Here is a 25547-nt window from a genome sequence, read left to right as displayed (position 1 = left end):
ACTTTCCCTTACTGTCTGAAATTTAAAGGTAAAATTACTCCCAAACTCATCTTGGCCTGAAGTGCACTTTGCTGTGACAAACACTCGACTGTTCTAATTCCTCCCACTGCCCAGTTGGCCTCGATCATCTCCCATCATGGCCTTTTCTCTTTGAGTTATTCTCATTTTGTGTTGGCGGGCTCTTAGTACATGGAAGGGGAGTACGCCTGCCAAGAGCAACTTTTTCTCCGTGATTTACTGCACTGTGTCTTTTGTAGCCCTAATGAAGGGACTGCTGGTATGTGGATGGTACCAGTCGTTTTCACATTCAAGGCTTTTGACCGAATCTAGATGTAGGACTTAAATCTTCTCTAAAGCTGCTTGTCATTTCTGGAGATAAACACTCGCTAGGGGTTGTTTTGTAAAGTATGAATGAATCACCAGAAGCTTTCAGATGCTCATAGTGGAGTTCATTGGTTTCAGTGGTCGACACGTTAAGCATTGCGTTACACCTAATAATAATATCAACAGTGGACAGAAATGAACAGAAATCAATACACTTTAGAGCAGACATAGGCAACTGGTCTGATTTTATGCGGCCCCAAAAATGACAGAAAAATACACAAAACAAGAGCAAGAAATACATTAAAACAATACAAAGAATTACAACATTACAGGAAAATACAGTAAAATATAAGATAAAAACACACAAAACTACTACAAAAGGGAAAAAACAATAACTGTAATACAACAAATTACCGCCAAAAAATATACAAAATTACAGCAAATGACAACAAAAGTACACAAAAAGACAAGAAAAAAACCTAAAAAAATTATAGATAACGTACCACAAGAAGAAATATCACGTTATATCGATGTATCAATATTTTGGCACACCCCTAGGCACTTAGCGAAAATTTGTGGGTTCACACCTTGCGAGTGGACTTTTCTTGAAAATTTCATGACACCTACTTCACCTTGAGTATAAAAAAGCCATGTCAGGGAAAGCTTGTTGATCCCAGTGTGTAGAAACATCTGTGAAAGTGCTTTGGTTTCATCAGCCAAGGCTGAGATCTGTCAGACCTGGAGCACCTTCATACAGTCATATAGTCATATACTGTGGTATGTGCTAGTGCTGCTGCTGCCTCCACCCAACAAACCCCTCCCTCACCATTTCCTCCCCAACACAGGCCAGACACACTAAAGCATGTTGTAGTAAAAGTGAGTCGTGTGTCGCGCTGTGTAGCAGACAGAGGTGAAAGTACTCATGATACTGTAATTGAGTTGCCTTTATGGGTACTTTCTTGAGTATATTTCTGAATCAGTAATTGTACTTCTACTTAAGTACGTATTAAGATAAGTAAAGTAATCCATTACATTTATACACCAAACCGTTACTGAGTAAATTATATTTTTTTTTATTTTAAAATAATCAACAGACATTGTGAAACTAGAAAAGATCTAATAATCCATATTTTCTTAGTTGTGCCATTTCTGATCAACGCCATTTTCTTCTGTTCAGGTTGGAATTTCTACCTATTATGTTGTTACATACATGGCACAGTTTTAGAGTTCATAAATGTATCTATACTTAGAGCCTGAGAATTTTTAAAATTAAGTTCCAATTGTCCAAGATTTGGTCTTTTCTTTTTCAGTTTACAGGGTTCTCGCCAGTGCAGTTAAGCGTAGGGGCCCCGACGTTGTAATTTTGCTCCCCTACGGAGCAATGGCGCCCCCTACGTTCAGTTTTCAGCAACGTGGGGGGATTTTCTTTTGTTTTTTTTTCCTATTTTAATTGGTACCGTCGTAATAATAGTTGCACACATGGACACAAAAGAGACTCCAAGGAGTGCGGACAGTCCGGACTTCGCTGCGCGCGGAGGCGCAAACATAACGTGGCCTGGAAGGGCCCGGCGGCGAAGGCACCGCCCCCAACTTGACGCTTAACGGGGCTGTGGACATGGTTACATCACTGAGCTCTCCCCGGCATGGACTGTCCTCACTGCGCTTCGACACAGGGATCGGATCGTGACTGTTGGCGCAAGGGGTCGGTGGCAATGTCGACCACCGACCCACCCGTGTAGAAACACGGACTGCTGTGTAACTGCACAGCAGAGCACAGTGAATAGAAGCTTGTTGATCAGCTTCTTTCTTACACAATCATTTAAAAGTGAGGACAACAATGATGATGAGTAGCTGCACATTTGTCTCAGCACTTACAGTCCCTAGCATTAATAATTTATTGTGTTCTTTTATCCATCCACCTTATAGTTGACTGAATTAGCTGAAGAAGCTAATATTTCAGTTATTTTTGATATATTTATATCTTTTGTAATATGATTACTGTTGGATTTGGTGATTTGATATCAATAAAAATAAAAGTGATTCATTTGTTTGGTTACTTTAATGAATGGATACCGACACATATACCTTGTTTAAAAATATGAAACAACCACAAAGTGAGGAAAAGAAAAAAAGATCCATAAAAAATTGTGATAATTGTTGATGAATCGAATCGTAGCACCCTGAATCGAAATCGAATTGTGAGGTCCCTTAGATGGCACACCCCTAAAAGTAAGGCAGTAACAAACAGCTTTAGCTTTATTTCACTAATTTTGGCCCTCTAAGAGTTAAACATTTCTAAATTTTCCGCGCCGGCGACGCTCGCTCACGCCCCCTATGCTGTGAAAAATTTCTGGTGAGAACCCTGAGTTTCTACATGAGATGTTTACTGTATGCAAGGCAACTATGGCAAGCTTTACGACCAAAAATAAACGTGGGGGGTGATAATAATAGTTAATTGAGCTACCTTTTACTTGTACTTGAGTGTTTTAAGTATGACTTACACTTATTTGTACTTGAGAAGGGGATATATCAGTACTCATTACACCTCTGGTAGCAGCACTTCCTCTGAATGATTGATCATTTCTTCTTCTCTTGTGTCGTTTTCCTCGTTTTCCCATTCTTACCTTCCTCAGGTGATCAAGGACCTCTGGAGTTTTATGCAAACGCTGAAGACCAAGAAGATGTAACGTTCCGTAGCTTTTCTTCTAGAGGTTTAAAGGCACTCTGCGAGATTTCCTGCACGGCCTCATGCCAGCATTAGCCATAAGTGGACATCATAAAGCACTTGTTGTTTTTTCTTCTGGGCCGTTGACTTACATATTTTGTCATTGTGATACAAACAAAAAGCAGTCTTCATGGATTTGGTGTCACTAACTAAAGGCAAACTGGTCTTCCAATCCCAGTTTAGTGCTCAGTTTAACACGTTTTACACTCAATTATTGTGTATTGTGGGTTTTTTTTTCATTTTTTTTTTTAATTAATTTATTCTACATTCACAAGATTTCACACGTGGTCACGTTTGCTTCAATGACTTGGAACTATTATCATCTGATCATTCATTTATGGTGATATTCATTTGTTATTATTTTTAAATGGTGGCCTTGAGTCGAGAAACTTCACCCTTTTTAAAACGAACAAATGACTTTCATACGAACGAGCATCAAAGCCGAATTGAAATATATTTGATGTAGGATGTGAGATACATAAAAGGTAAACATTCTTTTTTAGGTTCGTCAGTTTTCTATATTAAAAATGAAAAAGTCAAGACAAGACTTTTTTTTGTTTTTAAAGCTGAACTTTCAGCAACTACGTCTGTGTGATGACTCCACAGTCCTGTATAAAACTGTAATATTGGAATATTTCCTGCAGTTTTTTTTTTTAAATATACTGCAGAACGAAGGTGCATTTTAACTTTGGTTAGTGAAGGATCAGTTCATGATGATTTAAATCTGTATGAATTAATGGTTTTGTCTTTGTAAGTCATTGTGGCAGCAGGAGAACGAGCAGAACGTGCCTTTAAATTTCTTGATTGTCACTGGAGGTAAAAATCAAACCTTGGTTATGAGTCTGTGTGGATGATCGTTTTAATCGTCAATGGAGTTTTTTTTTTAATTTTGTTAAATTTTGTTTGCGAGCGTTTGCAAAGATATTTCTTTTTGCTTTTGCATTTTGTTGCTTAACGCTTTTTAAAAAAAATTTAAAAAAAAATGAAATGATTTTACAAAGTTGATAGATACAACTTGGAATCATCCAAAAATATGTTAGAATGTGGAATAAAGCGTCCAATTCTGCAGGTGTGACAAACATTGACCAGTCGAAACACATCTTTTCCTTATTGTGTGAATGTTTTTCTTTTTATTATTATTTTTCCTTTACACATGTTGTCCATCTTTTATCACTTCCGTCCTTTTTTTTTGCTCTCAGTCTGAGTGGATGATGATTGATTTAATCTTCAATGGAGTTTTTTGTTTGTCACTGAATTGTTGTTAGCGTTTGCAAAGATATTTCTTTTTGCTTTTGCATTTTGTAGCACCACAACTCAGAAAAACATCAAAAAATATGTTAGAATGTAGATTAAAGCGTCCATTTCTGCAGGTGTGACAAACATTGACCAGTCGAAACACATCTTTTTCTTATTGTGTAAATGTTATTTTAATATTCTTGTATTACTTCTTCTTCTTTACACATGTAGTCCATCTTTTATCAGTCACGTCCCTTTTTCTTCTATTTTTTTTTTTCTATTTTGCAAATAATCCACATGATGAATTCATATCAGAACCATTAACACCTGTTATGACTGTAGAAAGCTTTCATTAGAGCACAGCTGAAGATCATCTGCAGCCAAACATTGTCCAGAGCATTATGTGCTTCATAAAACCAACACAGATGCTCCAAACCAAGTGTTATTAAAGTAATATACATTACATAGAAAAAAAACTGTATAAACAAGTGTGATTTTGGCTCCGGGGGGAATGTTTACACAGTGAGTCCTATTGCACGTGAGCGAGCGCACTAAACAAATTATAAGCATATGATTAGCACAGGTTGTCTCATTTAGTGCAACATAATCATATGGTGCGTCTTAGGAGAGACACATTCAGCTGACATGACATCACCTTTTCTCTGAAACCACATAAAGGACGTGCGCACAGTGGCGTGCACGCGCTCCATGCTTCAAATGTCTTTATTGATCCCTCTTGACTGACTGATATCAAACCCAATCGATCAGTATGTGCCGTGAACGTTTCCCTGATCGAGATCCTCAGAATACAAACCTAACTCTTCACCTGGATCTAAATATTTAGTAATAGGTGATGTTTGTAGATTGTTTTGACTGAGTTTGTTGTATTTTACGACTCCTAATATTCCTTCTGTATTAAACTTTCTAAACATGTTTCTGTTGATACTTTTATTGAACGTAAATCTGCAGCTGAGCAATATTCTGCCCTCTAGCACCTGCTGATTTTGTTTGAAACTGTATGTGTTTTACAGTCATTTTTAGCCCTGCTGTTTGTTGTCCCAGTAATAAAAATGATTGTCAAAGTTTGCAACAAAAAAAAAACCCTTCTGCCTGTCGTCCTTGTTTTTCATTTTTAAACAATAACCGTCCAGCTTTGGCTTCAGGTTTTCCTTTGATGGAGTTTTTATTATTGATTTTTAATCCAAACCACAGAAGGTGAACATATTCATCCTGAAAGTCATATTCAACTGGTGACGGTTAGCCACGACTTGAGCACGTTAGTCCGCATGTGGAGGAAAGACTGAAGTATGTGAATGAAGATGTTGGTCTGGTTAATTATAAAGTTATGAAATACATCAGTGAGAAAAACTAATATAAGTGTATTGATATGGAATGAGAATCAGATTTTGTCAGAAAAATTATAAAAATGTGTTTGGTACGTAAATCTGTCAAATAATTACAGGTTACATGTTTAGCTTAATGTACACGTTTTATGTGCAGAACGCATGTGGCAATATTCTTATTTCCTGCCTTACATGTGGCAGTTCTGCTTGTTTTCGTTGCGACTCTGTCGCAACATATCGAAGAAACGACGTCAAAAACTAGCAGGACTGTTTTAGATCTTTGTTTTACTTTTACTTGTTTTACTACATAATCCTCCTCCTAGATCTGAATCCAATCATGTGTCTCTTCAGTTGGACGTCCAGTTTAGAAGCATGAAGCAGCAGAAATGTTCAGATGATTGAGAGCCGCCGTAATGCAGATGGCCTTTAGTTTTTCTGAAGATGCGCTCCAGCTTTTCTGTTCCAGACAAAAAATGATTAAAGGTTTTTCAGTTGTCACTCCGATGACGATTCTAAAAGCCTAAATGTATTTCAAAATGTGTCTTGGGACTGCATTCAAAGGAGAGTTTGAGGTCAACTTGCTGAGATTCGTCCTGATTTCTTTGCTTGTTTATCAGATCTCATGTGGGACTGAAATCATCTCAACCCTGGATGCCCCCCCTTCCTCTTTTTCGAATGATCTCCATTTTTGATGTCACCACTGGGTGGCACTGATGTCTTGATTCACAGTGAGACTTTTTTAATAGTATACTTTGATTAGGTCTTTTAGTGAGTCAAGCATGACTGAACACTTTCTTGCTTGTAGTCCCGGAGAAGGTGAGGCTCATCGTTGGATGTGGGGATGAGATGACGCAACTTTTTAATGATCAGAGGAAGACGAGTGGAGCGGCAGGTGGAAATCCCCTCCTTTCGGTTGCCTTTCCATTCCAGGAGATGCCTGGAGGTATTGACTGAAACCTCTACAAGCTTGTCTGCACCAGAGCTACTGACACTTCTGGGGTCTGTATCATTCTTCTCAGGGTGCGGAGGGTGCTAAAGCTTTTAAGGACACCAGTTGGGCTAATACACACCCAATAATCTTCAAGTCACATGACAAAGCCAGAACCACATCTTCTTTAACTACCCAATTTTTCCCAGGATGATATCTCTTTGTTCGAGATGGAAGCCTCCCAGATGTTGCATCACCCTGTCTGCACATCCGTGATGATGAGAATTAGTTTAAATTTAAAGCTGCAGTTTGCTGAATTCTCTCTACGCTCCATTTTAAAATTGAAACTCAACCTCCTTTAGTGATGTCTTTTGTGGATGCTTTTTGCAACTTGTTTTTTTTTTTTTTTTTTTAATTAATATAGACCAGTGACAAGTGTATGTATTTTATCTTGTGTTGTTGGAGATTTTTCTGATGTTTTAGAGACTCTAACATGAATGCACGTATCACTCTGTAGTTACTGTCCTTAGCAGCGGCTACTCGTCCCCACCACAAGAACACACAGAGGGAACTGTGATCCCAGCTGCCTGTTGCTCTGAGTTGACTGATAACCATCACTCCGCATCCAGACTATAGAATTAATTCACATTGAATAAGCTTATCTCGGTTTACATGGGCATCGGTTATCACTCTCTTAGGGGTCGACCGAAATAGATTTTTTAAGGCCGATGCTTATACCGATTTTTTTTTTCCATCAACCTTAGCCGATACAGACTTCTGATTTTCTTGAGCCGATATTTGAAGCCGATACTACTTTTTCTCCCTCAATTTACATCATAAAAATGACACAATGATAACAAATGGTACGAGTGTCAATTTTTCAAAAAAGGAAAATTTATTGAAATTAACAAAGGTGAGGTAGCACGACAAGTAAAAAATATATAACAAATATTAAAAAAACAGGTGATGTAGAACAAGAACAAGTAAAACATTTCTGTTCTTTAAACTGTTGCTTCTGCCTATTTCCTCTTGGTTTGCCTTGTAACTGTTGTGTCTAACGCTGCAAAGGAGGAAACAAAAACAGCTCATGGAGCACACGTGTTTGTAGAAAGATTGATTGAATCTGATTGGCTGGCATCCAGATTCTAGGAGCGTCACGATCCTGGATTTATAAATGTGATTTTACAGAGCCAGGAGAAAGAGAATAGATTCACTGTCCACTCAGATCACTTTGATTACAATTGGCTTAAAGATGAATATCGATTTTTGACCAAATTATGCCAAAAAAAGTTACATATTGCAGCTTTAAGTGCCAACTACTAAAATAATTGTACTTGTTAATAAAAGGAACAAGTACATTTATATCAGTATCATGTTTGTAATTTATGGATAAAAAATAAATCCCTACATTCAGTTCACAGATAATTTGCTTAGAAGCAAAACAAATGATTTTACTTCAGTCTGTGGCCAGAGGTGTTGGGGTGACAGTCTCTCATGCATGGTGGGATGTGGTGATCTAGAACTAGAATCCACTACGACCAAAACATTTGAGAGTCAAGAAACAAGACAAGGCTTAACAGTTAAAGAGTGTTCACTCAGGAATTTTAGTTTTCTTTTAAATACATTTGACATAAACAACATTTCTGCAACTCTTTCAAAGTACAATGTGCAAAAATCACAAATCTTGACAAATGTATTCAACTTGCAAAAAAAAAAAATATAAATGCTATATATATATATATATATATATATATATTTAAAAGCCAATGGTAAGTCTAGAATCATTTTAAATATCTGAAAATAAGATGATTATTTCTCAGGTAAATGAGGCCTAAAGTAAGAGTTCTATGGAGGACTGATGTCCGAGGTTTTGTTGGTATTGACACAGTGACAAATTTTGTTGGTATTGACACAGTGACAAATTACAACATGAATTAATCAGGAACAGTTCCAAGTGCTTCTTCTTATCACATTAATGAAGATAAAGAATAGCAGATCATTGATGGTCTCGACTCGTCTTGACGAAAAAAACTCCTGAGACCAGCCAGATTGAAACAAGTCCAAGACTGGTCTAGTAGTACAACATAGTGTGAGACGGTCTGCATGAACGATCCCAATGTGTCCGACACCACCAACCATTCCACATTCAAGTGAATAAATCTCATTTTTTCCTTTTTAATTCTCATGCTCAGGTGAGTAAATCATTGTTTACCCAGATTTTTGGCAGGAAACTTATACAATTATTAAATATGATTTATTATTTCTGACAATAATGTGAAATGGAAATCCCTTCAAAATAAACTCAAGAGAATCACAACGAGAAGTTTCTTTTTCTTTCCAGATGAAGAATAGTTTTTTTTTGTTTTAAAATGCTCAACTTGTAATTTGGTAGGTATAACTGGGTGAAGGAAGGACACGCCCCTTACCTTGAGAATCATTGCTTTACGTAGGAGTATGTGTCTATGATTATTGTTTTATTAATATCTCCGCCAAGAGCAAAGTGCAGAAGCGGTGTGCACTAAGGTTATGTTTTACCCTCCGTTTATTCGTCAGTCTGTCTGTCATTCTGTTTGTTAGCATGAAGACTTGAAAAGTTATGAACGGATTTTTATGACATTTTCAGGAAAATTGATAAATATGTATATATATATATCTCCCATTCAATTTCCCCTCCACACTGTGGAACTTCTGTTGAACATTGTTTTAGAACATTGATGACATCAACAGTGGATGTCAGAATTCTATGCTATGCTAATGCTAAGCTAATGCAGTGCAACGCTGTCTGTAAAGTTATGGATGGATTTGGATTAAATTTTCAGAAAAATTGATAAATGGGACGAGGAACAGGTGAAGTTCTGGCTTCCAAAAGAAAATATATAGATGTATGTATATATATATATATCCCATTAATTTTCCCATCCACGTTGTGGAACTTGTGATAATGCCATGGGTTCTCTCAGAGTCAACAGCTCAATGTTTGACAGGTAGTCATAGTAACGCAGCTCAATGTTGACAGGTAGTCATAATAATCCTGAGTTTACCATGTTACGGTGACCGGAGCGTGAGCTGCTTGACGGAGGTCTGCGCACCCCGAGTACTTTTCTAGTTATCATTATTTTCATCCAGTTTTTATGGTATTTTTTGTATTTGTGAGTTAAAACAGCTGCTTCTGCTCCTTAGATCCACCTTTGGTTTTCTTTTAGCATTTATGTAAAATGCCTGTATTTGAATTTTAAATTCATTTCTCATCAAATATTGAGAATTTAAACCTTTTCTTTGTTCCCATTGAAAATGACTGGTTTAGGTTGAAGCCCTAGTCTTGACCCTTCAGTGCGAAGAGTTGGACTCAACGACCCTGATCAGGAAAACTGGTAAAGAAAGATGGATGGAAGGATGAAGAGAGCCTTTAATTTTCCTCCTTTAGTTGCAGGGATTCATAAACTACTTTTCTGTCATGCAGCTGACGGTCCAAACTCTTTATTCCTGGATTCCACCCCACCTAGTCCTTACGCTTGTGTTCAGAGCTGTTCTTTGAACTTTTTTTTTTATTAGTGAACCTAAGCCCATAAACACAACTTTCTATAACTATCTCCATCCTTTGCTTTTGTTTTTCATATGAAGTGCACTTCGCCTGCTTCTCGTCGTCCACTCATCTGGGTACAGGTCACAGAGGCAGTGCCACCTTTCCTGGAGGAATGATCCCAAAAATAACCCGTAACACCCCATCACTGCCGTTAATACTTGGTCGGGACTCAAGTACTTTTTATCTCAATCTCAATCTCAATCTTTATTTGTATAGTGCCAAATCATAACCAATGGTATCTCAAGGCACTTTACAGTAGAGCAGTCTTAGGGACGGACTCTTCATTTTATGGATACACACATATGCATATATACGTATACACATACATATGTATCCCACACCCAACATGAATTCATCATGGCGGCAAGGAAAACCTTCTGTTAAGCAGCAGGAACCTTGTGTGGATCCCATTCCTATGATGAACAGCCATCCACGTTATGCTGTGTTGGGTGTGTGCACAATCACACTATCCAGTCTGCCTGCATGGCATGGATTGGCAGTGAGTCTGCTCATTGGGCCTGTACTACAAAGCTGGATAAGTATATCCTGATAACTCTCTGTTAACGGGCTTCACAGAGCCCCTGTCCTACAAAGCAGTCAGACCAACCGCAAACACAGAGTGTAGAGCAATTTACGTTCAAAATTGAGCATTCATTCTTTAAAAATGTGAAGAATTAAAATCTACAATTCAGACCAAAAACAACACTGTTGCTGCAGAAAAAGCAGGAAGAAAAGAACACAGACAGGAAGCTGCTCACACTGTTAATGTGTAAAAGTGTGAGATGATCAATATGAATCCATGTACTCCTCATTTTATCACACACTGGGATGAGAGCGCATTGTTTCACTGTAGTATGTTCCTGCTGATGCTGACAGTGTCACTAAAGTGTACGAATGAGTTCATCTGTCTGTGTTATGTAGAGTCTTTCTCCACAGGTTTTATCAGCTACTATAGATCAATCCATCAGATGTTAATCTATATCTTTCCTAAAGGATGTCATCATCAATAAATGAAAGGATTAATTTATCCATTAATAGTCGTTCTTTCTTAAACGCAGCTGTCAGATCTGCACCAACCAGGAACTTCTAACATTGGGCAGCTGATTTTACAACAGAACTGATTGGGTAGGAGGCGGGGCTTTAGTCCTCGCTCAGATCTGATCCACTACATAACCCTGTTCAGACCAGGTTAGGTGTTCAGCTTAAGTTACCATGGTGATTTATTCCAGTAAGAAGTTAGCCAGCGTCGTAGTACAACACACACCGAATAAATCCCAGAAGTTAGAACGATAAGAGGAAGTCCATCTTTTTACCTTCTGAGCGGCGTGCAGAACAGACTATTTTACTGTGATAACCTGATTTATGGGAAACTTAAGGAAAAACAAAACCTCAAAACTAATTTTCTTCTTCTCAAAACAAATGTATTTGGGTATGAACGAGTGCTTTTTCGTGATATTTTAGTCAAAGTATTTCAATTTGGGGGTATTTTGTTGTAAAAATGTCAGCGTGACTGTCCTCTATGGGATGAAACCCAACTATTACAATCTAATTATGCTATTGGCTAATAGGCTGTTTGTGACTTTTTTGTGGCTTCTTACGCCACAACCCAGCTCTGTTAGCTCCGCCCCTCCTATAAAAACTAGTACCAGTCAATCTGCAAACTGCAAGTAGGTTGGATTGTGAATAGAGAGGAATAGTGAGTAGCGAGTTAGCATAGATTGTTCTTTGGAGATTTTATGGTATGGAGTGGGCGTGTCTTAACTGCTCAAGGAGCCCCGCCCATAATCAAAGCATTTTTCAATCTCCAGCCTAGACACACCTCAGGCTTTAGTTTCTCTTTAATGATGAGCCCTGAAGACAAAACAGTGTAGAACCTCTGCTTTAGGGGACGTCGTTCTCTTTACATATGAATTGAGGCATGTTGGACCACTTGTTGAGGTTGAGTTCCACAGTTTGGGAACCATAAAACTCAGCACAACAACCGTCACACAGATGCAAAGCAGGTGATGTGTCTTTACAAGTGCCAAACACTACCATCATGAGGCCATTTAAAGGAGAAAAAAAGTCCAAGTGTGGTGACAGGTTCCTTCATTGTGTAGGTTTTTGTTCTCCGAGGAGGACACGTGTGTTTTGTTTGCGGCCCTATTGGAGCCCCCCTGCAAAGTGAATGTAGCACAGGTCGGGCAGCTTGTGGTGTGCATCAATCTGCCTCATTAACAGTCCAACATCTCCCTTCATGTTCAATATTCTTTCATCTGCAGGGAATCACCGGCTGTGCTGGTCAGGGACACGTTAGCACAAACAAAACAATAAGAGCAACTTTAAAGTCACGGCCCCAAACGCAGAACAGACATGGTTGTGCACAAATAACTGTTTTTGCATCATTTAGTGAAATGTAAGAACAGGAGATATAATCTAAAGCATCTCATGCTGTTTGTGGACACGCAACCAGAGTCTGTCTTAGAAGAGGAGAATGTTGGAACCATGTCATTGTGTATTACAGAACAGCACAGCCTGCCTTATCATGACACTGACTCATACTATTGTTCATTAGTTTTTAAATTCAACTGGACTGGAGTACAAATGACCAAAATCTGAGCCTCGCCTTGACAAAAACCTCCAAATAAGAGGAATATTACAGTTCATGAAGTCTGACAGGTGACTAATGGAGGTCAAAATAAGCAGTTTGGAAGCATTAAACAATGTTTTATTTCTTTAATACTTTACGGGATGTGCTCACTACCCTTTTGTCATCATTTATGAAAGACTGTCTCAGCTAATCACTTAAATCAAAAAGTAATACATTACTGTGAAAGGTAAGAGATACTGTGTCTGGAGCACAGTTTACACAATAGACAAATAGATTACTGACATTAGCTCAATTACCAGCGCTAATATTTCAAACACTTTAAACTGACTGACCGAGGACTAAATAAGGCCATAAATTAGCAGCTTCCATCTCCTGCTTATTTACTTCAACAATGTTTAGGCATCTCACCCAAAAAGCCGTCTGCACTGCGTTGCCAGATAAAGCTGTTAATTACTCCCATAAACTGTCAAAAATTCACTGAAATGCGGCCGAATCCGCCTCCTTCAGACACTCTAAACCCAACCTGGCAACATAGCTTTTTTCCTTTATCCCCTCAGCAGTTTTTGTTACTTTTCTCACTTACATTAAAGTCTTATTTCCCCATGAAGGGGAACTAAGATTATGGGTAACACTGTACTTGAAGTTTTATACATAAGTCATTATCTGTCATTAGCATGAATAAGGCTGAATGATTGAAGCTAAATTATGACTCCTTTGGAGCTATGTTGGCATTTTTTGGGTTAGCTGGAGGGATCTAGTGGGGTTCGGGTCACGAACGACACTTAATGACAGTTATTCATGCTAATGACAGGTGTCATGTAATAATAATGACAGCGTGATGTCAGCCTTTATGTATAAAACTTCAAGTAAAGTGTTACCAGATATTGTGGGGTTTTTAAGTCATTTTTAATTGCAAACTGTGGAAAGAACCTGACATTTTTCCCCAAATATTTTTCACAAACAATTCCACAAAAATCATTTAAATTACACAAGAATTGGTTAAAAAACAACCCAAAAAAACCAAAACAAAAATACAATTAAAAAAAAAAATCAAGAATTTTGGGTACAATACAGCCCACTTGTAGTCAAACTGGTCCAGATTTGGCCCCAGAACTAAAATGACACTGCTGTAGAGGAAGTTTAATTATTGATGTTTTGCAAACTTTGGTTTTGTTTCAACGTTGCCAGATTGGGCAACTTTAAACTTTTTTACATTCCAAATCTACCAAGTAATAGTGACTTTATAGCTGTGGCCTCTCAGTAGAAATATTAGAAATGCACAAAGCAAAGAAGACGAAAAATGAGAGAAAGGATGATGTTTAGAAAGATCACATTTAGCGATTTTAAGATTAATATTACATCAAGACAAGAATTTAAAAAAATGTCAAAATGCTTTCAACCTATTGAGGTTAAAGGTCAAACAACAGGAGATTTTTATCCTGAGACTATTGTCGGACACGTCTCACATGCACTTTTAAAAAAAATTCGTACTTGTCACCACCTCGTCTTTTTCCCCGTCAGCTCAGCCTGTAGCAACGAGTATCAATTAAGCTAGCATTTCCATTTGATACGATCGCTGCTGAGCTGCCAACAGTGTTTCTCCACATGCTTTTCTGCAGACGTGTTGGCAGTGACAGCAGATCTTTCTCAAAGCCTCAACGGCTCCGATTATGCAACTTCATCATGATCACTTTTTTGGGGAACGCGAACGCTATCGGTCCGAGTCTACAGCTGTAGTTTGGAAAGATAAAAGCAGACCTGGAAACTTAAGTGCATTTAACTCAGTGGTTCTCAACCTTGGGGTCAGGACCGCCATTTTTTGCTTATTTTTATCCTATTCTGCAACTACATCAATTGCCATATGTTACCTATTTTTTTTTTATCACTTTCTTTTGCCATATTTTTTGCTCCTTTTAATGCATTTTTTGCTACATTACTCCCATTTCTCTATCAAATGTCAATGCCTTTTCTGCAATTTTTTTTTCCTTTCAAGACATTTTTGGCACTTTTCACCACTTTTCCCACCTAATGTCACATATGTTGACTCATTATTGTCACTTTTAACCTCTTTTAACGAGGGGTGGGAACCTCTGGGTACCTCACGATATGATACAATAATGATTATCTCACAATATGACAATACTGCAATTATCAATATATTGGTCAGTAGGGATGTAACAATTAATCGTGAAGACGTACCTGCACATTTTAGTGAAAAGCAGAAAAGGTTTTGAAAAAAAATAAAAATTGCGAGAAAATGCGAAAAAAATACTGCAGTATATCAGCGTACCGAGATATCGTCACACAACTACTTTTCACCAAATTTCATACTTATCTTTGCCAATTTAACCACATTCATGATTTTTTATGCCCTTTATTTGCCTTGTTCCTACTAAATGTTCCAATATTGACCATTTTGAACCCTTTTCCACCACTTTTTCTCTCTGTTTTTGACCACTCTAATGTACAACTTTTAACCAATTTCTGTTTAAAAAAAAAATCAATTTCACCACCTTTTCTACTATTTTTGGTCACTTTTAACCCATTTTATTTCTGATTAAAATAAGGATTTACATCTTTAAGATGACTATATACTATGGCACAAATAATAATAAACAGTGGATATTATTCAGATGAATAAATATATGTGATTATCACAGATTCATAGAACAATGGACCATCGTTTTGCTGACTTTATGGATGGACCCCAACAACAAAAATATCTCCCCTTTATTCCCCCTTATAGATGACCCTGTCTCCACATGACTGTTCTTCAATGTTCATGTCTGTGTTCAACCACCTTCAGCTACAGTGGGGGTCCCCGCTCTCTGGAACCTTTATTTTGGAGGTTGCGTGGCTAAAAAGGTTGAGAACCACTGATTTACCTGATTTCATTGGTCTTGTGTCTCTGCTGTGGTGGAATCAGCCAATTGTCCTGCTGATGTTTTACTTGCAGGACATCCAGCTGAGGACGTGCTCGTGGTTCTTCATCTCATCTGGTATGAAATGTAAGGTCATGTCTCTGCAGGCACGTACATTTCCACCCTCTTGTTTCTCACGACCCAAAAGGATGTGTGATTTTTTCAGACATCTGTGTGTCTAGTTTTGAAGTGCGAGGGGGAGAAAAAAACATAGCAGGTCCACAACAACAGGTGTTGTCAACGCGCTCTCGAAGTTGGTAATAATTCTGTGCTTGAGACAGGCAGCCGGTGCTCGTAATGAGGGTTATTATTTGGATGAAGTGAAACTGGAAAGCAGCGCTGGTTGTTTGAACACACAGATGTGTTATTTTCAGGTGCCGGTGTGTTGTTTGTTAGTTGTGCTTTTTTGGCGACCTCAAGAGGTAGGTGTTGAAATTGTCAGACTTCCATCCTGTGGCCCAGCATGTTTGGTTTGAGTGTTTCTCAGTCAGCTCGCTTCTTGATTCGTTACAATTCGTTTCACATCACAAATCTCCGGATTGCGAGTTGTCGGCTTTCCTTAAACACACACTCAAAGAGTTTTGGTGATAAATATTAAAGGGTACTTATAGTAGAAATGTATATAACAAAAAATGTGTTTAATGTATTACCATTAAACAAAATATCTGCACCTTTTTTATTAAAAAAAAAAAAAAAAAAAAAAAAAAAAACATTAAAAAGACTTTTTAGAAAGTTTTTATACGTTGTGGCATAAAATAATAAGAGCTGCCATTTTGGTCAGTAGGTCAGGATATGACGCACTTTCGTTGATCGGCATGGCCTGTCGCTTTAAAGAAATGATGCATTGTGGGAGGTAGCCCATTAGCTTAACCCGCAGATCCCTCTCATAGCAGCTCAGCTTGAAGCGGTTCTCGCTTATCACCAAATTTCGTTTGAACAGAAACGTTTTAATTGTGTATCCCGTACCGATATTATGGAGCCAACGTCCGATAACTCTGACTTAGTGTTGTTACTTGGCAGAATTGTTTCTGTAGGGTTTTTCTCTTTTTATTGTAGCAACCATTGGCTTTACACTCCGCCATTGTTCAGAAACTGTAGACAAACGAAGCACTGTTGCCTAGCAACAGCTAACAGGAATTAACAAAAGTGCGTCATATTTTGACCAAAATAGTTTATGAGTCAAGGTATGAAATAGTTTTAAAAAGTCTTTTTAATTTGTGTGTGTTTTTTTTTTCCCAAAATGTGCACATTTTTTGTTTATTTGTGATACATTATTAATAATAACAAGAAGACATAGTCATCAACATCCCCCGGCAGATTGGTTGTCATTATAACTCACGACCTTTTCCTAAATGTCTTAAATCTAAGAACTTAGATGTATACATAAGAAAATATTGTCACATCAGAATATAAAATTACTCACTATCTTAAATGGTTTATAAGAAAAGCTGACCCTTTGAAGATACCTCCAACAGAGGAAAAAAAAAACGGAACAAGGGCAATAACGCTGGAAAAAATAATTGTGCACTTCTCATTTTCGAACTCCATCTAGGTATTGATACCCTGAAGCCACACACCAAAGTTGGTTATCCTATCTTTAACGGTTTCTGAGAAAAGCTGTCCCCTTTGACTCGGACAGACAGACGGAGCTCTAACCTACATCCCCTTCCACACTTTGTGGCGGGGATAATAATAATAATACATTTTATTTATAAGGGTTTTTCAAAGACACTTTACAGGTGTTAAAACAAATACACACAAGTAATAAAAAAAAGAAAATAATAACAATAAAGGCAAATACAGAAAATACATAATCATAAGTTAAAAGTACATTTTTTGTGATATACATTTCTATCAGATACCCTTTAAACAAGGAAAATATTTATCATTATTGAGACCAATTCATTCTCAACACACCACAGGATGATCTTATTTGAGATCAAATAATGTGGCGTTTTCCGTCCTTGGTTGAGAAAAGCCCAGATTATATTTGTGTGTGTTCCCTGTCTGTGTGCCTGTAATAAGAGTGAGTGTGAGTGTGTGATTGACTGGGCGACCTGTACTGGGTGTGAACTGGGATGGGCTTCACCTCGCTGGATGTTGTTAATGCTGATAATTATGTTCTCATCAACTGGATACACCTTAGTACGTGTGGACTGGGCTGAGTTTTCTCTTCTCTCCATCCTGACACGTTCAAAGTCTCCGTCGCGTTTGGATCAACATGCCCGTTTCCTCAGGTAGTTTGTTCTTGACACGTGAAACAAAAACTACTGCTGAGTGCGCTTCATCACACGATTGTTTTGACCTTTGCTCTGAGGAAACAAGGCCGTCTGTGCTTGATGTGACAGGTTGGCACATCACCTGGATACGAGCAAATAAACGAGCACAGAGGGGGGAAAAAAAATCAAGGGGAACATTTCTCGCATTCATGGAGAGCTTTCAAAACGAAACAATGGCTTTGCCCTCGGGGGGAAAAAGTGATCATGCTGGTATGTTTATATAAGACTGAGAGGAAGCCATCATTGTCATCACCAGCCATTTTCGCTCTTTCACAGGGTCTTTTTGACATTGACTGTATCCTAATAACAATTCCATCTATGTATAAGTCAATTGTCAAGGATGATGCGCTTATGTAAACATGATTTTTTTTTTTCTCTCCAAGGGGAATAAGCAGTCCCTTCCATGCCTGTCTGGATCTGTGAACACCTCCGCCTCATCATTGAATGTTCTGCTACTAAACCAAGCTGCTATTTTTAACTCTTCGCCGTCTGACGCCTTCTATGTTTATCGTTTTTTTTGCTGCAGACTGCGATTGTTGTGGTTTTTTTCTTTCCTTAAGAGGATGACGAGATGGCTTTTTGGGCATGGCTTGTTGTTCATTCACAGATTGGGAATCCCTCCAAGCAGACATCGGAGGGGAAGTGAGTGTAAATTAAAGGGAAAGGTGGAGGAGTTTATCATCAGTTTTTCCCGTAAGCAGACCCCGAGCCCAGTAAAACACAAACCCTGTCAATACAGCAATAGGACACGCAGTTATTAATACAGAGGAGGGAGGTGCACGCACCTCGACAAGCGCCAACATGCGAGTGCATTACCTCCACGGCTGCTATGGCAAAGATGTGAGCTGCATTCCTCTGCCCACAGACTCTGAGCCTCTTTTTTTTCCTCTAATGCACTGAAGAGGCCTCCGAGGGCTCCCGAGGAATTTGAGGACTTGGTCATTGTGAAAGGAAAATCCTCTCAGGTGCTGTTCTGTGTGACCTTCCATCCCAACTTTTCACTTTTGTGCAAAAGCTGTGACCTGACATCGTTAAAGGAGCGTAACTTTTACCATTACAAATGTAGAGGATGTTATGTCATATATTATTGAAAGTGCCAGCTCTCTGATTATAGCACGTGTTAAACTCAAGGCCCAGGGGCCAAATCCTACCCTTAAGAGCTGTAGTTCTCAACCTTGGGGTCGGGGCCCTTTTTGGGGTTGTGAGACAATGGGAGGGGGTCGCTAGATTCCTTCAATAAACAAAGAACATTTTTTGAACAATTTTTGCTTATTTTTTACCCTCTTCTGCAGCTACACCAAACATGCCATATTTTATCCTATTTTCATCACTTTTTCTTGCCATATTTTTGCTCCTTTTAATGCATTTTTTTCCAACTTTTTCTTATAAACCCTTTCCACCACTTTCCCCTCCTATTGTTGCATATGTTGACCCGTTATTGTCATTTAAACCTCTTTTCACCATATTTCAAACTTATTTTTAACAATTTAACCACATTCACAATTTCTCGTGTCCATTATTTTTCAGTTTAAACTAATTGTTCCAATTTCTGTGTTTTTTAAAATCTCATTTCACCACCTTGTCCACCATTTTTGGTCCTTTTTAACACATTTTTTTTTATTTCTGAATAAAACAAGGATTTACATCTTTAAGATGACTATAGACTATACCACAAATAATAATAAACATCCTGGATAACAGTGGATATTATTCAGATAAATTAATAAATGTGGTTATCACAGTCTCCACATGATTGTTCTTCAATGTTCATGTCTGTGTTCAACCACCTTCAGCTACAGTGGGGGTCTCCGCTCTCTAGAAACCTTTATTTTGGAGGTTGTGGACTGAAAAAGTTAAGAACCACTGATTTAGAGCATCCAATTTGGCCGGGAAGAAAGTAAAATGACATAGACAACATGAATTATTGTGTAAATTACCAAATAATCCATAATTCATCAAATTAATGAAACTGTATTTTTAGGGACTTGAAGTTTTCCTTTGTTTATATCACATGAATGCAGTCAATTCCGCATAATTCATCTAAATTACACAAAAATTGGTTACAACATCAAGAATTTTTAAAGTGAAGATCCAACAGGGACTGAAACTAAAAACTATTGCACAATTGATGTTAAAATTGCTCTTTTTCCACTTAAAAACTGTGGCCCACTTGAGACCAAACACATATTTTAGGTGGGAAAAAGAGGAAATTCAATTAATTAATGTGCCATAGTTTGCACTTCTACTTGATAATAAATGATGAAGTGTATCAGTCCGTGCAGGATCTTCACTTCAATTTCCCTGATTTTGGGGGAAATTCCAAGGAACAATTTGAGGAAAATTTTCCAGATTTTGGAAAAATTTAGTTATTTTAACAATTTCAGATAAAAAAAAGAAAATTACTGCCGTCATGTGATATAAGAACTGGAAAACTGAAAACTGAGATCTGCAGATATTGAGGATTGTAATTTGATTTTAGCCCCCGCGCCTTGAGGTTGACGCGTGCTTTAGATCGTTAGTATATTTGGGTAATTATTTCCCATCCTATTATTTTCCATAAACAACTTGACGTGACAAACACGTCTGCTCCCCATAGATTTTATTTAACGTATAAAATTGGTTTAAAATAAAAAAAAAAAGTAAAAATAAATGTGCACATATTTAGTATTTTGGTAATACATTCAACACATTGTATTTTATATATATATATATATATATATATATCCACTACAGATATCCTTTAAAATAGCATCAATGGATACTGGAGCGGAAATACAGAAATAAATGTAACAACGTCTCAATTACTCCGAGTGAGAATTTATGATTACGGGTGGTGCACTTATGTGTCTCAGCTGGTCCCGCAGCAGCCTGAGGTGCGTCTATTATCAGATATTTGACAGACGGGCCTCCTTCACAGCACTGTGGTCCAACAGGGTAATTTGTCATTCCCCGAACTTCAAAAAGCCGATATCTGTAATGACTTACACCCCCGAGCTCTGGGAGACTGTTTGACATTTTACACGGTGTCAGTTCTGTCATCTCTCCAGGATTTTAACTTACAACTGTATCATCAAGCTGGGTGCTAAGCTGCTAAGCTAGCTACAGTTACATTTACTTTATTCATCACTGTCTGCGTTCTCTGCATTGCACTTCATGATGGAAATTAACTGCAAGACTTTGAACTATTAATAACATGGTTGAGGGTGAAATGAGGGTAAAAACTGAATTACATATATTCTACTAAAATATTAAAACAAAGACGTACATTTTACATCTAAAAAGGGAGTTTGATGTATATAAATATAAATTGTGGATTTTCACTGCCTATTTCATAAAATGAGCGTCATCGGGCCAGATATGCATGAATATTATGATGGAAATGAATATAGAAATACAGGACTATAATATAGCTTAAATAGGGCAAAAAGTACATTTGAATAGATTTAGAGTAATTTAAATGCTTTTTTTTCCCCAAAGAGCAGTCATCGCCAGAGAGTCGCATCACATGATATTTAGACACTTTAAATAACAGAATAAATTACAGAAGTAATTTAGTAAGTAACATTTAAAAAAGTTCCATTTTTTTTAATTCATTTAAACGTGTTTTTTACTAAAATAAATGCAGTTGGACAGAATATTTACTTGTCATGTCATTAACCCAATGCTCTATTCCAGGATTTTTCAAACTTGAGGTCTCCTGAAATAAAATGGGGTTGCCTGAAGTGTCTAATAATAATAAGATTTTTAAGAAATTACTCATTAAAATTATTATTTTGATCTATTTTGCAAATTAATAATATCACAGAAACATGTACAGTATATAGTATAGTGCAGGAAGAGGAAGAAACCTCAAATACCTTGAATAATTATTATTTTTCAAATTTAAACACCACTCGCAATCTCAAATATTTGTTTTTCTATAATTTCTATTTCTCAAATATAAATCTAGTTAAAAAAAAAATGCCGTATTTTCACTTTGTGCACTATTACTGACAATACGCTGTGCATTTGTAATAAACTATAACAAACATGATCAAAAAACACATTTTAGAGTAAAATAGTCGCCAGAGATTTGTGATATAAAAATGGGTTGAGAACCAGTGGTCTATTCCCTTCATAATCTGTCATTCCATCACATTTAATCCTGTGTTAGGATGCTTCATTATTATCCGATTATAAAGTTATGTTTCCATTAATTAATAGAGCTATTCTGGTTATTCTGAAGGTTATTTTTTCTTCTAACGATGCCCATTTATTTATTCTTTTTTTTAAATTGTTCTTCACGATGTCTTTTTAAGTCGCTCACTCCTTGGAATCATTGTACGATGGAAATAAAGCTCAGGAAAATGACATACAAGTGTATTATTTCCTCTGTTAATCGTCTCTCTGTGATTAACCAATCAGGGAGCTGAAAATGATCAGCTGACGATTGGACAGAAAACTATTTTATAAATATACACCAACACAAGCAAGAGAAAAATGAATGAATGCTCCATCTTTAAAGATCTAATAGTAAATTATCAAATGTATTGTCACATGACCCTCAGACTGAGGGAGAACAAGCACAGGCACACATGCAAACTGCTTAGAAAACACTGTAAATGCAAATAATGCTTCAAAATGTGCTTTGATGTGAAGCATTTCCTTATCTTTAACTCATATGACCATCGCCTAATGCAGGAGTTTGACTGGATTTACTGGTTTGATTCTGGAGAGACTCCCCATCAGGTGTGAGTATCACTGGAAGAGGTAATATTAAAGGTGCCGGGACTTATGTTTTAAGTTTCAACAATTCAATTCAATTCAACTTTAATTGTATAGCGCAAATTACAACAAAGTCATCTCAATGCACTCATCAAAATATGAAATTCATAATAAGAAAGTAGATCCAACAAGATCTACACTATCTTATTTTATTGGAGGGGGGAAAAATTTTCACTTCAGCGAGTGAAATTGTTACATTTGTGGGAAAATTGAGAGTTCTTTCCACAATTTGCAAATAAAAATGACTGTATTCATGTGACATAAACAAAGGAAAACTTCAAACCTCTAAAAACATTGTTGAGTTCCATTAAATTGGTAAATTTGAGATATCTACAACTGGATTATTTGGTAATTTACGCAATAATTCATGTTTTCTATGTCATTTTTTACTTTCTCCTGTGGGCCAAATTGGATAATCTAAAGGGCCGGATTTGGCCCCCGGGCCTTGAGTTAGAGACGTGTGCCATATATGATCATTTTTTCGAAAAGCAAACCTGAAATGCACGAAAGCAACATTAAAATGCAAAATGTAACATGAAGATGTACATAATATTGTAAAATATTTTGCGATGTGTTTTTGCGTGTCAAGTGCCCTTTAAACTCCCATCATCTTTCTTAAAGTTACCACTGTGAACTGGTTTGATACGTTCCTTAGCCTCTATAGTTCTTTCCTTTCAAATTCTGCCATGATTACACAAAATTCTAACCAAACAGGTCCATTACAGCCAAAAACCATTATTTTTGGTAATAAATCGGTTCCCATGCATAAATCTTGCACAATTGGAACTTAATTTATTTTCCACAAAGGCATCTGTATAAAATATAAAGGTTTGTCAAAATGTACAATTCTTTTTTTTTTTTTTTTTTAAATAAAATAACACCATTCAATTCAATTAAAAATACAAAAAAAGAACTTCTCACCCTCTAATTATAGCTGCATTTATGAACTTTAAAACTGAGAAAATATCCTCCATTTAATGCTGTTTTGGCGCCGTGTGTTACATTTAATCTGATTGGTCGGCTATAATGTGATGATTGTTGTCTGGTCATTTCGTTTTTTGTAGTTTCACAATGTCTGTTGATCAATTAAAATCAATAAATGAATAAATAATAGTTTTTTCAGTAACAGTTGGGTGTAGAAATTTAATAAATTACCGTACTTTGCATCTTTTAAAACGTACTTGAGGTAAAGTGAAATGACTGATTTAGAAATATGCTATAAAAAGAACAAGTGCCAATAAAAGCAACTCAATTACAGTAACGTGAGTACTTGTAATCCCTTACTCTGCTTGCATGTGCTTACATGTTTATATAAGTCCTGTATTTTCTCCATATTTGGTCCAGGAAGAGTTCCGTCAGGTGCAAGATCTCAGTCAGACACTGAGAATGAGTCAGTCGTACTTCATTTAATCTGTGCCGTAAATTGAAGGTGACGTAATGCATCACATATTTGTGAAGACGGAACCGGCGTCGGCACCAGTAAAAACAACACTGGCCGTATCAAAGATGGATGGGTGTGGAAGGGTCCAGCCTTGTTCTGTGTCTGTGTCTGTGGGTGGAGGTGGAGGTACCAGCCTCATGCCTTCCCCTATTATACATCTTACATCTGGAGCGGGCACATTTTTCCCCCCTGCCTCCCAAATAACATCTGCAGCTAAAGAGCCAGACAGGTAGTTAGCGTTGATTGGTCATGGATGGATTTTCTCTCTCTCTCTCTCTTTTCTATCCCACAAAGCCCAGAGGCTAGTATTTCACTGATTACAGAGTCCCTCCATTTGAATGGTCGTTTGTGTATTGTCAGAACAAAGGGCGAGCGGCCTCTGAAGAGGTGCTAGACAGGGGAATGGATTGGGCTCAGCGATTAGGATGAGTGGAAATGCAGGTTGAGGCTAGCTTAGCGAGCTCAAGGAGAGTCTCCACTCCAAGCTCTCGGCCCGCTCTGGGAACTGAGGAACTCCTTCTACTTCAGCGCCACTAATTGTTTGTGGAGTTTGCATGTGCTCCCTGTGCTTGCATGTTTTGCTTTCTTCAAGTGGCTAGACAGAATCCCAACCCTTTACTTACACAAAAGCGTCAAACTCTAGGCCCGGGGACCAAATCCGGCCCTTTGGAGCCTCTGATTCGGCCCGGATGAGAACGTAAAAATGACAGAGAAAACATGAATCGTTGTGAAAATGAAACTCAACAATATTTCCAGGGGCTCACAGTGGTTATTTTACATGATGACAGTCATTTTTAACATTTAACTATTGACTCGTGTTGTTCCGATGCCATATTTTTGGTCCCGATGCCGATACATGCTGATGCTGTGGTGTTTAAAAACATTTTTGAGCTGTTTTACCGCCGAGTTACGCAAACACTTTCCGTGCATTCTTCTTTGTTGGTGTTTGGTTGATTCTTCTTTGTTGGTGTTCTGCGGATTGCGTGATGCTGTAATAGGTATCAGCGTGTTAATACATAGTACTTGCCGATACCAATGTCAGCCTTTTAGTCCTGTATCGGGACCCCTCCCGATACTAGGATCGGTATCGGCTCAAGTCCTTAAATTGTTACATAACATTAACTTTAATTAAATAGAAATTGGTCACAAAATCTAGGAAATTTAATGTTGAGACTGTTATCTATCACTTATTGCTTGGATGTTGTCTGTTTCTTACATATTTTGTATTTTATGTATATGTACAAGAGCAAACTGGGGCACAATGATGTTGAAATCATTCATTTTCTCGCATAAAATCTGTGGCCCACTTGAGATCAAACTGCTCCGTATTCGGGCCCTGAACTAAAATGACTTTGACACCCCTGCTTTATGAAACATCACTGAGTGATTATGTACAAAAGTCCGAATTTTAAC

At 37.5% G+C, this 25547-nt stretch overlaps 1 protein-coding gene across 2 annotated transcripts in view; it reads left to right on the top strand.

The window, feature by feature from the left end:
• npm1b (nucleophosmin 1b) overlaps positions 1–10360 on the top strand; it is a 35725-nt gene extending 25365 nt beyond the window's left edge. The window contains exon 11 of one of the 2 annotated variants that reach the window (XM_028460511.1): positions 10178–10360. In XM_028460511.1, the coding sequence (XP_028316312.1) occupies positions 10178–10255 (78 nt within the window). In that variant the 3' untranslated portion in view covers positions 10256–10360. Of the gene's footprint in view, positions 1–2957; positions 5340–10177 lie in introns of those variants that run through there. The other variant, XM_028460513.1, reaches the window with a different exon arrangement.
• The last annotated feature ends 15187 nt before the right edge of the window (positions 10361–25547 follow it).

This window comes from Gouania willdenowi, chromosome 10, assembly GCF_900634775.1.
Source record: "Gouania willdenowi chromosome 10, fGouWil2.1, whole genome shotgun sequence".
NCBI classification, from domain to species: domain Eukaryota; kingdom Metazoa; phylum Chordata; class Actinopteri; order Blenniiformes; family Gobiesocidae; genus Gouania; species Gouania willdenowi.
The sequence above is the reverse complement of the archived record's forward strand: the minus strand, read 5'-3'. Positions and strand labels throughout refer to the sequence as shown.